The sequence below is a fragment of the Ceratotherium simum genome, chromosome 1 (genome assembly GCF_057802395.1).
Source record: "Ceratotherium simum simum isolate JZ-2026a chromosome 1, ASM5780239v1, whole genome shotgun sequence".
Lineage (NCBI taxonomy): Eukaryota > Metazoa > Chordata > Mammalia > Perissodactyla > Rhinocerotidae > Ceratotherium > Ceratotherium simum.
In genome coordinates, this window is record NC_141900.1 from 71896107 (window position 1) to 71913031 (window position 16925).

The window sequence follows — 16925 nt, forward strand, 5'->3', positions numbered from 1 at the left end:
TTACCAAAAATAAAAAAAATCCACCCAATAATGCATTAAATATAAATGCATTTTAATTAACAATGTAATTTTTTAAAAGCATAGAACTTATGAAAACACTAGTCATAAAAATGGTCTTCTGAGAAAGGTCTTTTCTGTAGAACTCGGTATTTATTAAGAAGAGCAAGATAGAAAGCTATACAAAGATAAATCCCAGTATCCCAGGGAGAAAGAGTTTAATCAGAGGAAACTAAAACAATTTTTGATGAAATAATAGCATAACTGAAAAGTTTTGGGAAGAGAAAGAACTTGGCTCCTTAATTTATCATGTTAACAGTGTACATTTTTTAAAAAGATGTTTCTAGTGGGTAGCGCTTTTGTGGTTTTAGCAAGGTATCATATAAGGAAACCAAGTCAGTCAATAATATGTTAAAAAATGTCTCCATGTTATCTATTTCTTTTTAGTGGAATGGTAGTTTTGCCCTAAAATAATTCCTATCACTCCAAGTAACTCCTTCTTAAACTCTGATATATAAAATGAAAGCCATTAAGAAAATTTGTCTGTTAGATGTATTTTTCAATCTTTAGGTAAAAGTAACCAATAATTTTATCCTTCCTATAATATTCCTTCTCCATACTATCAGTTACTTTAATGTTTTAAAATTGGCAGCTTTAATTTAGGATGCCATCTCCTAAAAGTCATTTATAGTTTTTTGTTTGGGTAGGAGAATTCATCAAAGTGGATACGCTAAGCTTTTTGGTTAGTAAATTGGCTCAAGTCACATTTTTAGCCCAGACTTTTTTTGGTTGTATTTTCACAGAAAATATGTATTCAAATGTTAGCTTTGTGGCTGTAAAATTGTCTGCTACCTTTTGAATGTGATTTTCAGTACCATCATAATAATATCACTTTATAAGGATGCAGAATATACTTCCATACTTGGCTTTCTCAGAGAAAAGAGATATGCTCAATATTGGCTCAGAAATTTAAAAAGAGATTTTACTTAAAATTAATTCAACTGTTTTTTGCAGCTATAAAAGCTTATAATTTTAACACTTGGCTTTTCTGTTATACTACTTCCGAATAGTAATGAAACACTATACTGTTTCATTTGGATGATCTTGATATAAATATGTAACCAAATATTGGAAATGTTAAAATCAACCTGCTACCAATCGTGAACTCTTATATGTGGGCATTTTTTATGACTATCACTTTTAATATACTAAAATATTCAATAATTTATTTGCACATTACATTAAAATTAATTTTTAACAAAACTTTATTCAAAGAATTAGGAAAATCATATTCAAAACACAGAAATAATCAGACTATAACAACGGTGCATAGATAGTGGTATACAAGTTCCCTGACACTAAGTGACTTCTTCCTAACTAAAACTTCAATTTTCAAGTCACCAGGTAGAAAATGGTAGAGGCATTATTTCCTCTCTCTGAGGCTGGAAAAATGGCTTCAATGTGAGAAGTCACACCATTTAAACGACAAAGATTAGACTATCCCCCAACTGAATTGTATTCCCTCTTGTTATTTCTCAGAGATGAAAACTCAGAATGTAAGGATTATTGGGAGGGAATAGGAGGGAAATTACCTCTTAGGAGATACCCTGATCAGTGCCTGCTTTAATCATACAAAACACTGAATTAAGTTTTAAAAATTACAACCATACCATAATGCTTAACTAAAATTGCCAATATGAATACTTTTTCACATAACACATTACACGTATACAAGAAGAAAAATGACCTGTTTCCAATCCTTTGACTTTCAATAGAAAAAAAATGTTGCCACTAAAGGGGATTTGAAAAATAATTTTCATGCAGACCATTAATTCTATAGAGATCAAAATCATTTCTGAATACTGAAAATAGCCTCAATCAATGAGAAACTGCTAAATTTCTTTTATAAGATTACTTTTTGAAAGGGAAGATAATTTATTTGGAAGGAATTTTTAGCTGAAAACATTGTTCATTACGAAAACATTAACTTACCCTGAGAAAGACTCTTAAAATTGCCAGTGCTTTCAGAGACCCCAACAATGCAAGAAGGAGCAACTTGTAGGCTCTAGCCTCTTACAGTTACCTACATGAAGAATGTTTTGATCTAAACAGTGGTTTGGGCGTCTCTGCTATACTGGTAACAAGTGACAACCAAGACATCTGAATGTGATGGACTATAAGCAAATTTCGCATTCATTTCGAGCAGACTTCTTTTTTCCTTTTCTAAGAAAGAGTTTGTAATTCTTCAAATGGTCTTGGACTCAAACCTACTGTTCACAAAAAATAATCTTCTGTAAGCAAACTGGTAGTCTTCTTGTACTAGTAAACAAATTGTCTGGTCTACATTCTCTAATCTATGCCTAGAAAATAAGGCATTAGTAATTCTTCATTGGCCACTGCAGAGCAAAGACAAATGTTTTGTTTCTAATCAGAGGCATATGCAAACATTCCTCAAAGTGCACTGTTATTTTTTACATCTCTTATGCATTTACAGAGTCAGAATTTATGACTCCTTACATACTTTTAGTATAAAATAATGCTCATTCTCAACACCTTACATAAACCATAATTACTTTGAGAAAAGACAAAGTGAGAGCAGCTACAGAAGTAGCAAGATACTTGTCACAAATAAAAATATACAAAAAAATGGCAAGTTAGTGACAACTGGTAGTATGAACTCTCAGTAATATTCCACTTTGGGTGCTCCAAATTAAGATTTGACAAGTTTGAAGCCTTGTCCTGTGTCCAGCACAGTAGGAAGAAACCAACTCATTTTTAATCTTTTCAAGCACCTAAAACAAGTCTTGCAGATCCAAAAAAGGTTCAGACCACACAACCAATTTGCCAAATGCACTAGTGGATATGTAATACGAGGAAAGTGGAACATCCAGTGCTTGGCCACATCGCTTCCCGTTGGCAAATGCAAAGTATAATCACTCCACCGTTTTGAGACACCATATATTGCTTTCACTGTGCGTCCCTTTTCAGTCCAGCAGATGTTATTGCTAGGGTTGCAGTTATATTCTACCCAGTCTTTTGTAAAGTCCCCCAGCTGTGGTGGGTCAGCTTCTTCGATATCTACTGTCTTTGTCATTTCTGCTCCTTGCACTGCAATATACTGGTCATTGATTTTTCTCACTTCTTTTACCCAAGGGGTTGAATTCTCACTGTCTAATACGATAATAAGTCGGGAACAGAAGGAACCATTCTTTTCTCTCCACCATTCCAGAAGTGTGTCAAAGCGTAGTATGTCTCCACCTGTGAACAAAAGAAAATTCAGTAGCGTAATAATTCCTGAAGCCTCTCATTAAGAATACTCTTTTAAGTGTATTTTCTTTAAATTATTGGAATTAAATATGTGAGCGGAAAAACAGATAGAGCCTTCCTTTCAAAGTATTCAGAAGATTTTTTTTAAAAACAGACTTTCAACTTCAGGTAAAAAAAAAATACCAATCATCCTTGTTACATCTGCTATACTAAATTAAGAAAATTGTTTTTTATAAAGTTACATTTGGTGAAAAAAAATTAAAACCACAAATGAAAGCTAATATTCTACATCAAGGGCAACAAACATGGTTCGCGGGACAAATGCAGCCTGTTGCTTGTTTTTGCATGGCCTGAGAGCTGAGAACTGACTTCACCTTTTTACATGGTTGAAAAAAATCAAAAGAGCAATATTTTATGACACGGGAAAATTAGAGGAATTTAAATTTCAAATAATCGTTTCCATAAACAATATGCATTTACATTCTGTCTATGGCTGCTTTTCAACTACAACAGCAGAGCTGAGTAGTTGCAACAGGGACCTTATGGCCCACAAAGCCGAAAATACCTGTTTTTTTACAGAAAAAGTTTGCCGACCCCTCTTCTACACCACTGATAATGTTACCTCATCCTCATACGTAGGTACCTACTAAATGAAAAAGAAACATTTTACCAAACACTGTACCAAGAACAAGTTTAGAATGGATTTATTTTTAAATCAGTTTTATACATGAAAAACAACTAAGGATTAAAAATATACATGCCCAGGGCCGGCCCCGTGGCTTAGCGGTTAAGTGCGTGCGCTCCGCTGCCGGCGGCCCGGGTTTGGATCCCGGGTGCGCACCGAGGCACCACTCCTCCAGCCATGCTGAGGCCGCGTCCCACATACAGCAACTAGAAGGATGTGCAGCTATGACAGACAACTATGTACTGGGGCTTTGGGGGAAAAATAAATAAATAAAATCTTTAAAAAAAAAAAAAAAATATACATGCCCAGAAAGGTCTAAGGTAAATAAATTTCTGACCTAGAAACCTGTCCTACAGCTAATAGGTTTTACAGCTGGTTCATTGTGGATAGTTTTTTGCATTAATTTTGATTTTTAAATATCTTACATTAAAATATTATCTTGATTATTTAATTCTTGGCACCCTCTTAAATTTTGTGCCTAAGGTAATTGCTACCCTAGTCCTGGCTCTGTCTCAATGGTACACTCATATAATCATTCCAATTCTAGGAATTTATCCTAAGAAAAGAGCAGAAATGGGGGCAAAAAACTACATATAAAGACCTTCACACTACTATCTAAGATGGTGTAAAATCTGAAACAACCAACAGGGCAGAATGGAAATAAATTATGGTATAACCTTATGAGAGAATTTTACAATAAAGTATTTATAAAGAAATTTTTAAATGATAAGAAAATGTCTATAATATTAGGAGAAAGGCATGACATAGAAGTGTATCTACAAAAATAACACCAATGGTTTTTGTTGGGTGTTTGGATTTCACATGGTTTCTGTTATACTTTTCTATCTTTTCCAAAATTCAACAAAGAAAAAATTATATAAAAGTATAAAAGTTATATAAATTATTAGTAAATTAGTTATAGAAAGTTATATAAATGATAAAAAGAAATATGAGCATATGTTACTTTTATAATTAGAAAAAAGTTTTAACATGCTACAATTTACTAGCACAAGATTCAACAACGTAACTTCAGAAAATACATTTCTACCAAGAGCAACCATCCTCTTTGCTAAACTATCAAAATGACAACACAGGAGAGAAAGAGAGAGAATCCTTTAGAAGCATTTTCTTCAGAGAAGGGGTGGTTCAATACTATTTCTGAGGTAGGATTAGCCTTCGAGGGCTGTACTTTGGGCAGGCCAGGGCCAGTCAGAAACTGACTAAAAAGAGGGCTCAGCCTCCGGGCCTGGTTCAACTCGGTTAACTCGAAGTGGGCCAGGTGCCTCAGGCTGTAAGAGTATACAGTTGCTGAATTATGGGACAAAACCTACCCTCTCAGGGAAGGCAAGGCCATGGCCAGCTATGTTTTCTCCATTGTTTTCTACTTTTTACAAGAAAGTCTCTGACAAAGAAAGTTATACATACAGGAACAAATCTTCTTGAGAAGAAGATTTCGTCTAATAGAGAAATTCTATAATGGTCAATTTATTGGTGACATACTTCAAAAAAATATTATAAAGATACCATTCCAGAATATAACTGCTAGACATTTACCTAAAATATAACCCTACTTTAGAGTTTTTAAGTCTTCATAAATTATTCCTAACTCATAGTAAATGAAAATTTAAGAACACTGATATATATACTATTCATCTTGGTGTCTACTTTCCTAGGACAAGAAAAAGCTGATATAAATATTAGTAAACTGAACATCTAGAATTTATATCCAAAGCCATCTTTTAAAAAACACCTGAAATAAATTTTAAAAGATTTAAGAAAAATGCAAACTTTTTGAAAAATGTTTATATTACGTAAAAAGTCCTTCATGTAAACACATGCAACAAGCTTACTTTTAAAATACTTTCTTATAATACTTAAAAATAATTAAGGATATATGCATGAACACCAAAATTATGCCTTTTTTTCCCCATTTGATTGGGAGACAGTTTATTATTATAAGCATTGCAGTAAGTTTTCAATAATCAATCCCTGCTTTTAGGACTGAAATCCTATTTCTATAAAAATTTTTGAATTGACTATAACTTTTTCTCTTGTGCTCTGAAGTACACAGAATGCTATACTTTACCTGGAATTAAAGTAACCATAAGGTTAAAAAGTTGTTTTCTACATTGAATTATTAAAAAGTTACAGGCCAAGTAAATGATTTTATAAACTATATTCAAGTAGTTTTAATGTTGACTACCTCCCTCTATATTCTAATATTTTGAAAATGGGTAAACTATGCTAACAAAAAACATCTACTTAACCAGAACATGCCACTTCTCTACCTTCATGGTTTTTGCCTTTGGTAGCAACATGGTACAATGGGGAAAAATATACTTAAGGAGTCAGGCATATCTGGGCTTGAATCATGGTTTCATCACTTATCAGTAGTATAACCAACACATGTTATATAACCACTTTCAGTTTTCATTTCATGCTTTGAAAAATAAAGATGATGGAGGTGATAGTATTTTTCTCAAAGGATTTCAAGTGAAGGTTAAATCTAATAATGTGTATAACGTACTAAGCATAGTAGCTGCGCTTCAAATGTGCCCAATAAATATTGGTTTGCTTTTACTCTTTCTAGACAGCTATTGAGTTATTCAATATTTATTTGCAAAAACAAAAAATTATAAAAAATATTTTCCTTTATGATAAAACCCTGTTATAAATCTGGCATGAAATTAGCGAGACCATGACGGTTTAAAATCATCTCCAACTTAACCTTGAGTTTGTTTCCTTCCTTCTGAAGTTCTTATATTGGTAGCTCTGCTTCTGTCCCTCTATAATACTTCCGTTTATATTTTTCTTTGATCTGAGTATCTATTTCTATTTACATTTTATGACTTTTATTATTTGTATGTGTTCTTGGTGAAAAACATCTAAAATATCTTATGGAAAAAAGTAGGGTATAATTAAACCTAAAAGAACTATTTCTAATCTAAAAATAAGAAAATTATCCTTTTTTTCATGATTCATTCAATGATTTCATCCATCTGTCAGTTACTTAAGGATCCCCTACTATGTGTCAAGCTCTGTTTTAGGTGCTGAACAAATAATTCATAAAACAAAGCCCTTGACTTACAGGGTGTCTATTCTAGTTGGGAAGACCAACAAACAAACTTACATGTAATATAGAGATCTCCTTTCTCCTTTGGCAGGGAAGATTTAATGTTACCCCTCATTTTACAGACAAGAGAACTGAAGCTGAGAGAAGTTAAGTAACTTGCCTAAAATAACACTGTTGCGGCAAATTAGGACCAGAACTAAAGTCTCCTGATCTAAGTGCTACTCCCACCATATCACAGTGCCTGCTATTTAAAATTTTGATGAGCTTTCTAACATAAATAAAACTGTACATGTGAAGGACTACTGAAATCAGCATCCATAACATTTAAAGACTTAAGAGGTACTAGTCAAATAAGTTAATCAGCTTCTGAAAAATGTAACTATATTTAATAATTCTGAAAATACTTTAAAGGGAAACTGATTATAAGTCTCAGATCAGATTTTCTTCCAATCAATATAAGACATAATTCTCAAAACCTTTAGAGATTACTAGAATTATGCTGAACAGGTATACTACAGAAAAGAAAAACAAAACAGTCATATGTATACTTTGTAAACTGTGAAGTGGAAAATTGAGAATTCTGGAACTTTAACGTTTCCAATGTGAAGGATAGATTTCCACAAACTGGTGTATCTTCATCATAGTGAACTTGCCAGAGCTGAATTTACCTGCAAGAGCCCACTCTCCTGTACCATGGGTGTGCCCACTGTAATACAAAACATATGTATCGTGTCTAGGTCCATCCACAGTCCGAAGTTCAAGGAAAGCTTTCAGTTTGGAATGTAGAGTATCAAAAGACAGTCCACTCGTGGAATAGTCACATCCATAGGTCTCAATCATATGATACGCAAAAAATCTCTGGATAGCATTGAGCATGCCAGTAGACCTCAAATTTAACTCTTGTACATGTTCTGGTGGAAGAAGTGTTGGCTGACCATCAGGACTGAAGAAGGAGAAAAAAATATTATTTTGATGCTACGAAGTATTCATTCTATGTCATATTTATATCCTTTATTTATAATTAATTATCTAAGAATCATAATAGTTGCTGCTAACTAAATGGTAGGAATTTTTTTAAATCATCTTTTCTAAAATTCCTACAGTGCTAAGAATTAAGCTTGGAAAATCAAAGCCTAGTTTCTAAAAATTATATTTCTTATCAATAGAACAATAACCAAACCAAAAGCTGGGAGAATAATAACTCCAAATGTAAACAGTACTACTCTTCATTCTTTATTCACAACTTCTTACCAAATGACAGATACTGGACAAGATTTTTAAAAGCAAGATTATACTAATTTTACCACAAAAGTGTTACAAGAACACCAGGGTGCGACTATAATGAAAGAATCTTTTTTTCTTAAGAAATAAAATCTTAACAAAATATGAAAGCAATATTTTAAATTACATATTTACTTTCTGTATTGAAAAAGACAGTCTTTATAAAGTTGTGTTCAAGTTTTACTAACCTAAGGTACATAAATTATAGAAGAAATGACTTATTAGTAAATGGCATTTTAAAAGAATTACTAAAATTTAGGTTTGCCTAAATTTTGCCTTATACTACTGACTTCTAATTGAAGACTCAGATCTCTGATCCTGGAACAAAGTGAAATGCTACTTTAGTAAAGATGGTAAACCAAGTCTTACAACTAGCAGAATCAAAATACTATCAATATTGAGGGAGAAAAAGAATCATCACTCCTATCCAGAAAAGAAATTTCATATCAGGAATTTTGAAAACTTTACATTTTGCTTCATATATTATCAATGCTATTCTGATAACACTCTAGTTTTCATTAAAAGAATAAAACATTTTGTTCCATTTTTGTAACATTTAACAATCACAAAAATGTAAAAGAATAAGCAATGCATAAATAAAAATTGTAATGAAATAAAAACCTAACTGTACAAATTACTATTTCTCCATATTCTTTCTGCAGAGTTGTTACATCTCACTTCACGGGACCCTCTAAATCTGTTTCTTCTACTTCTCATGAGACTCTTCAACTTTTTATCAAGTCTTTAACATGGAGGAAAATATTTACTACAAATAGTCTATTTGGAGTTTATATGTCAAATATCTGAAATCAGATAAAAACTTTTTGATTTCAAGTCGTCCCCTCCCTACCTCCAAGGAAAGTATGATGAATACTTGGTCATCAGAATTCATTAATGGCAAAGAACTAATTTTTTTCTACTTCAAAGGTACTTAACTATTAAAAGAAAAATTAAAATGTGGCAATATTTACAGTTCAAACAGATCTGCCACACATTTGGGGCCAAAAATTATTTTGGAATAAAACTGCAATCAAACAAATATATATATAATATTCATTGCCAATCTTTTGAATTTCTGGTATTTGTATGACATTTTCCAGTGGGCAGAGTGTTTTTACATTCATATTCTCATTAGCTCTTCATAATACTCCTCTGAGATGGGCAGAATAGGTATTGTCATTTCCATTTTACATAACGACACTGAGGTTCAGAGAAGTTATGATTTGCCTAAGGTAACACAGATCTAGAATTTAGGACTCTACGGTCCATTGTACATTCTATTATATTTCACCATGTTGTTTCAGGGGACATTTTCTTAAACAAGACATCCCTTTCTAAAGAAAGGATAGGACTTTTCCTTAGAAAATTCATTCATATTTTCTGATTTCTAGCTAAAATACAAACTAATCACATTTATCAAAAATATATTTAAATCAAACCCTGAAGATTATTATTCAGAGTAAAGGTTTTTAAACACTTGGGATAAATGAAAAAAAAATGAAAGAGTATTATATTTTGAAAATATTAAGAGTTTTGAAAAAGTGAGCTACCATATTTTATATTTATATTCATACAAATATTAGGAAAATGTTAGAGTCAAGTAGTTATTACTAATTATATTGGATTACTGTACCTGCAGAAGTTGGTGGGAATCACAATAGCATATCCAACAGATGTTCCTCCTAAACAATTACCCAATTCATGGAAGAGCCCATGAGCCATGGATTCCAATGGCAAAACAATTAGAAACATGCTCAAGAAGATTCCATTTGTTGGCTAAAAGAAATTTAAAACAGCATGTTTACATATTGTGTATGACTGCACTCATGTGTGTGCATACGTCTATACATTTTCATACACACATATTTATTCACATTTTTTGCCCCTACTTTCAAAAAGGATAAAAAGAACAATTATCTAAAAACAATTATAAGTCGAAACAGACAGCTATATATGGATAAGCAATAAATCCTAAATGTATCTCTAAACTTCTTAGAAGTCATGGCAAAACAAATACAGCGCATCATATTTTTTTAATTTGTTAAATAACATCCCACCCAAACTAAAAAACAAAACATAACCACTCTTGATATGACAGAGAAAAAGCCAGAAAACAAATCCTTTCCTGTCAAAACCACAGCCCTAAATTATTTTTCAATAACACACTCATTTACTTTATCAGAAAGGGTACTTTAGAAAGGACTCTTTTTTTTTTCCTGTGAAAAGTCTGGAAATTAAAAGAACAAAATCTTAAAGAAAATTTAAGATCCTAAACCTATCAAAATGAATTCCATTCTTATATTTAACTAAACTTATAATACAGCTTTCCTTTGAAAAGCTCCAGACTCTGTAGACTAAATTCAAAGCTGTAAAAAAGAAAAAAAAAAAAAAAGACATTTAAGCATCCTAAAAGCAGAATGGAAGGAAAAAGGGAGGAAAAAAATATTAAAAGAAGTAGGCAAGATTAGGTAGTAACTGCGATTAAAAAAACCCAGAAAACAATTAAAGGACCTATTTAAGTGAAAAGAAAATGGAGGGAAGATAGTCACTCAGTCCTGATCTATACCTTCACAATACTGATACTATGCTACATTCTTTCTGTGTTGCTACCGCACATACTACACAGTCATGTGCCTATGTGCATGAACACACATTTTTCTAACACTAAGAGGTTCATTTGATCAGAATTTAAATAAAAAATAGCAATTGACTCCCACAATGAAAAATGGATATAATGCCCTATTTTTGGTACATTCTATGTTATCAATTATATAAATAATACAGTACATGCTCAATTTAGAAACATTAGAAAACACAAGTAAAAAAGATGTGAACAAAATCATTCCAAGTACCATCATCCATACAGTTACTAATTTTTTGAAATATTTCCAGATTTCATGCAATATATATTCACAAATATATGTTTTTTTACCAAAATGGGATGATAATATAATGTTCTGTAAACTTTTTAATATATTGTAAGCCTATTAACATAACTCTAAACCATTTGTAAAGTCCAAATGGCATGCTAGCATATGTATTAAAAAAAAACTAGCTGATTCTGTCACTGCTATCTAGATTCCTTTTAATTAACTATGATAAACAAAACCAAAGTATTGAGTTCTCTATTAATTATGTTAAATACCTTTGATCATTTGGGTTTCAACTTGGGGGAAGTATTAGATATTCTGCTCACTTTTCCACGGGGCTGCCCTGTTATTATTGATTTACAGCTTTGTTTTGCTCTCCATATATTTCAGATAAGTCTTTTGTCCGTTGTACTGCAAATATGTTTCCTCCTCTGTGACTCCCTTAATGCTGTTTTTTTGCTTAATCTAAGTTCTTAACTGCAGTCATTTCATGTCTTATTAAAGAAATCTTCATCCACACAAAGGTCAAGAAGATATTTTACACTATCCTCTAAAGGCTTTATTGTTTTGCCCTTTACATTTAGGTCTATAATCCAAATGACATTGATTTTTGTTTATGATAATGATCCAATTTCATTTTTTCTATATGAACACCCAATTGTCCAATTACCTATTACTGAAAGTTTCAAACATTCCACATTACAGTACCATCTTTGTCATAAAGCAAGTATTCTGGGATCCATTTTTGTACTCTCTTCTGTTCCATTAGTCTGTCTACCCTTTCAAATATTTCCTTTGGCGTTTATTTCCTTTTTTCTGGGACTCCAATAAAACATAGATGAGATCTTCTCACTATATCCCCTTTGAGTCTTACCCTTTTCTTCTGTATTTTCCCTATTTTTTCCTTCTGTGCTCCTTCTTGCATAGCTTCTTCTGAACTATATCCTCCAGTTCTCTAATGCTCACTTCAGCTTTGTCTAATCTGTTAAGCTTGCACATCATTAATTTCAGGTATTTTATTTTCTGATTCGAAAACTTCAGTTCTTTTTCAAATCTGGCTTGTCACTTTTTTATAATTTCCAACTTCCTACCATTATGCACTATCTCTGCTTTTATTTTTTTGATTTAGTTAAGCCTGATGGTTATCCCCAGACTTTTTGGACTGTCTCCCTCTGTTGGTCCTGCTGCTTCTTGTTCTTGATGCTGTCTGTACATGTGTGTGCGTGCATGTGTGTGTATCCGGTTATATTTATCAGCAGAACACTATGTAAACATATATATATATATTATATAACTAATTTCAGGCGTAGGGTGATACTTTCTCTAAGAGGATTTTTGTTTATTTCTTCCAGGGAATTGGGGCATTACTAGTCTACATACCTTAATCCAGGTTTGACCACTTAATCTAAGTTGGATCACTAATAGAACACAAGGTCAGCATGCAAGTTTACGAGAGGAGTTTAATATACGTGACTCCATCCTTTTCCTTCAACGTGTCATCTTAAAATGGGAGGTAATTTACTGGAGATCCCACTTCTGAAGCTCTGGACTTTAATTTTTGCTCCTCTTTCAGCACCAAAAGTGCACATTTGAAAACTATTTCCTCTATACTAACAAATGGTCACAGGGCACAGTGTTGAGTCTTCCTATCCCAGAGGTATGGTATGTTTTTCAATTTATTCAAGTCTTCTTTTATAACCTTCAGAAGAGTTTTATAGTATTTCTTCTCTTTTTCTTTTTTTTTTGTGAGGAAGACTGGCTCTGAGCTAACATCCACTGCCAATCCTCCTCTTTTTGCTGAGGAAGATTAGGTCTGAGCTAATATCTGTGCCCATCTTCCTCCATTTTGTATATGGGATGCCGCCACAGCATGGCTTGCAGAGTAGTGTGTCAGTCCGCATCTGGGATCCCAACCTGCAAACCCCGGGCCACCGAAGCAGAGTGTGTGAACTTAACCACTATGTCACCGGGCCAGCCCCAGTTTTATAGTATTTCTTTATAAAAATTCCATAAGTTTCTTTTAAACTTTATTTCTAGACATTTTATGTTTCTGTTGTTCTATGAATAGAATCATTTCTATAAATAGAATAATTTCCATTACATTTTCTGATTATTGATGTCCAGGATACTGATTTTTTTGTATATTTACATACCACTTGCTACCTAAATGGTATTAAAAAATATAATTCCACTATAAACACCTTTTATTTCTTCTTATACAACTTATGTCATAGAAGTCCAAGAGACTTTACAGTTTTTATACTGGTTGGGTTAATGATAACTGTATCAGTGAGCAAAATCAACCTTTTATCAACCTTTAGATATAGTTTACAATTTTAAAGATGCAGAATAATTCTCACAACTATTGTTACAGCATTTTCAATTGGTTTTTTGGTTAACTCTTAGGTTTGCTGGATAATCATCTTGCCTACAAATACTGATAATTTCATTACTTTCTTTTCATTTTCTATACTTCTATTGAATATGTTGCTCCTTTAAAATAGATAATGCTTTAATCAATTAAACCCCTATTCACACAAAAGGATTACTTTCAAATTATGTCAGCCATTCATATAAAAGAATTACTAAAAGAATTATTAAATACCATGATCAATATATGACAACTTTATTATTTCTACCTTTAACTTTACATAACTAGCACTTTTCTGATCAAGACGGCAATACAGGAATGAAAATAATTCACTATGTTATAATTTATAGCAAGGGTCACAAACTCAAATGCCTTCAGGGGCCAGAAAAGCAGATAAGTGAAGCAGCTATAGAAGTAATAAGTAGTGGTAAGGATTCTAAAGGAAGGTGCAGCATTGCTACCTAAAGGCATACGTTAAAAAAAAATGTTCTGGCCGAATAAAACTGGTCTACTCAATAATCTTACAGGCCTGTTTATTTATTTATTTTGCTATACAGACATAATTATAGGTATTTTAAAAAATAGAATTACAAGGCAATAGCATCCTCTTTAAAAAAGAAAAATCCCTGCACGTTAATCCTAAATGGATGGTTTTTAGAAGAATGAGAAGTTCAGGTGAGTAAATAAACTTTCTGTACCAAGAGTTACCAGGAAATTTTATGACATAGAGGGAAAAAAAATTTATATACATATACATATTAAAAAATTCATAAATAAACATTAAGGAACTTGATATTCTACTGAGAATGGGGAGTCAAATTTTGACGTGTAAATGGTAAAAGACTAGAATGTTGTACCATCAAAAAAGTTCACTTTTCATTTTGTTTAGTCAAACTATTTTTCTTTAGTTAAGACTGCTTACTAATTTTCTATCTACCAATTTTTCCTATTTCCTACAGAAAAGAAAATGAAAATTTCCATTCCTGAAAGCAGGCCTAGAAATATTTATTTGAAGGTTGGCCCTATTTATTTAATATCTCAAATGTCAAGACTGGCCTTTAAATATTCATGTGTATAGAATACCAAATATTACTGACTACTTCTACATTACATTAAAGAATTATATAAAGCTACTATGACTAAGGTTTTTATTGCGCAGTTAAAATATCATTTCTACCAATAGAAAAAAAATACTAAACAGTTTATAATTTAGCAGTGAACTACACAAATGATAAAGTTCAATCGCCAATTTGTAGATGGCAAGTGAGAAGCCTAATTAAATAATTTAAAATTTCAATTAAAATGTTAATTGATAGTGATGTTATTCAATATCCTCATATCAGGTATACAACACTGATGATATTTAATACAATAGGACTAAATAAGCAGATATTCAGAGGTTTACTGATCATAATTCATAGGCAACAGATGATCTGTTATTACTTGTTTTTTATAATGTTAGTAAAAAATTGAGAATTTTATGTTGCCATTAATTTTTAAAAAGCTAATTCATCTGGAAAAAATCATTAAATACTCCTATTAGGTTATTTTGAGTAAGCAAGCTTAGAAAACAATATTAAATATACTATCAAGATAACACACACAAATAAAAGTGAACAGTTTGGCAATACAAAAAATTCACAATCTTAACTGAAGAGATGGCAAATATGTCCAGGGGGAGCCAAAATAAATTTAGAATGTTTTATCGACTTGCCACTTTCAAAAAGCTTCAATTTTATTGGCATGCAAACCTTTATTCTATAGCTTCAACCTAAAAGTCATTTGTCACTTTGGAGCACTCCTTCCACTTTAAACAACTCCCTGTAACAAATAAGATCAACTTGATCAAAACCAGTAAGCGTAGGTACTTTTCTTACTTTGCTTCTAGAAATCTTCCTAAGCTCACTATCAAACTTTAAGACATGATTCAAATTTCAAAGCAGATATAAACTGAACATAACAGCAGACCAATAAACAACTATAAGTAATACCCTTGGCATACTTACTAGCTATTAGTTCTCTATTCAGCTGGGCTTTCAAGTCATAGACAAAATATTCAATACTTTCATATTCTAAAATTTCTCAGGTAATAAGAAAAAAATCTCGTTATGCAACATACAGATACCAATGTCAGAATTTCATTTAAAAAAAATCTGGCATTTAATTAAGAGATATAATTATTGTTTGTTTAGAAGTATTTTTGTATAGTCTCCTCAAGTAAGCCAGATTTGGGAAATATTATACATAGAAGTCTAAAGAAATGAAGCCCAACTAAGAAACGGAATATATAAATGTATGTTACAGAGCAACATATAAATGGAAGTATTATGCTCTTTGATGTGAGAAATCCAGATTTAAGAAACCACAGGCAACTTCCAAAACTTTGCTTAGTTCAGGAAACTTAAGACCATTAGGAAAGATACAGTTTTTTTGTTTTTTTTTGCAGGGAAAGATTCGCCCTGAGCTAACATCTGTTGCCAATCTTCCTCTTTTTTTTGCCCCATCCCCAAAGCCCCAGTACACAGTTGTATATTCTAGTTGCAAGTCCTTCTAGTTCTTCTGTGAGCCACCACCATAGCATGGCAACTGACAGATGGGTGGTGTGGTTCCGAGACCTGGAAACAAACCTGGGCAGCCGGAGTGGTCAGAGTGCTGAACTTGAACCACTAGGCCATCAGGGCTGGCTCAGAAAAGCTACAGTTTTAAAGTCAAGTGATTTCTTTATGTCTACTACAGGCAATAGGGTGTAGTGGAAAGGACTCAAGCTTGAAGGCCGACTTTGGTTCATTCTTAGCTCAGTCACTTACCATCTGTGTGTATGTGAATAAATTAATTAACCTTTGAGTCTGAATCTATAAAAGGCGGATAATATTTTATGAGCTTATTCTATAGATTAGAAATGTGTGAACTATGTCTAGCACAAAAAATGGTAGCTGTAATTTTGCAATGAAGCATTTTTTTGTTGTTGTTGTGAGGAAGATCAGCCCTGAGCTAACATCCATGCCAATCCTCCTCTTTTTGCTGAGGAAGACTGGCCCTGAGCTAACATCCATGCCTATCTTCCTCCACCTTATGTGGGACGCCGCCACAGCATGGCCTGACAAGCGGTGTGTTGGTGCGCACCCAGGATCCAAACCCGGGCTGCCAGCAGCAGAGCACATGCACTTAACTGCTACGCCACGGGACCAGCATCTTGATGAAGCATTTTTAAATTGAAATGAGATCATTATGAGTAAATCCAAATGACTATTACTTTTTCATCATATGACTATCGCTATTCAGGAGATCTTACGTAGAGTTAAGGCCTAGCAAATGCATTTAAAATTTTTTTTTTGAGTAGCCTCAAAAAAGAGAGCAAAAATAAAAATTTTTTAGACCACA

General features: G+C 32.5%; 1 protein-coding gene across 4 annotated transcripts in view; it reads right to left on the reverse strand.

Moving 5' to 3' along the window:
• Nucleotides 1–1244: 1244 nt before the first annotated feature.
• TMEM168 (transmembrane protein 168) overlaps nucleotides 1245–16925 on the reverse strand; it is a 32257-nt gene continuing 16576 nt past the window's right edge. For all 4 annotated transcript variants that reach the window (XM_087429748.1, XM_087429743.1, XM_014785595.2 and 1 more), the window contains 3 exons: nucleotides 9937–10079; nucleotides 7691–7965; nucleotides 1245–3255 (listed from right to left, as the gene is read on the reverse strand). In XM_087429748.1, coding sequence (XP_087285874.1) covers nucleotides 2708–3255; nucleotides 7691–7965; nucleotides 9937–10079 — 966 coding nt within the window. In that variant the 3' untranslated portion in view covers nucleotides 1245–2707. The remainder of the gene's footprint in view (nucleotides 3256–7690; nucleotides 7966–9936; nucleotides 10080–16925) is intronic.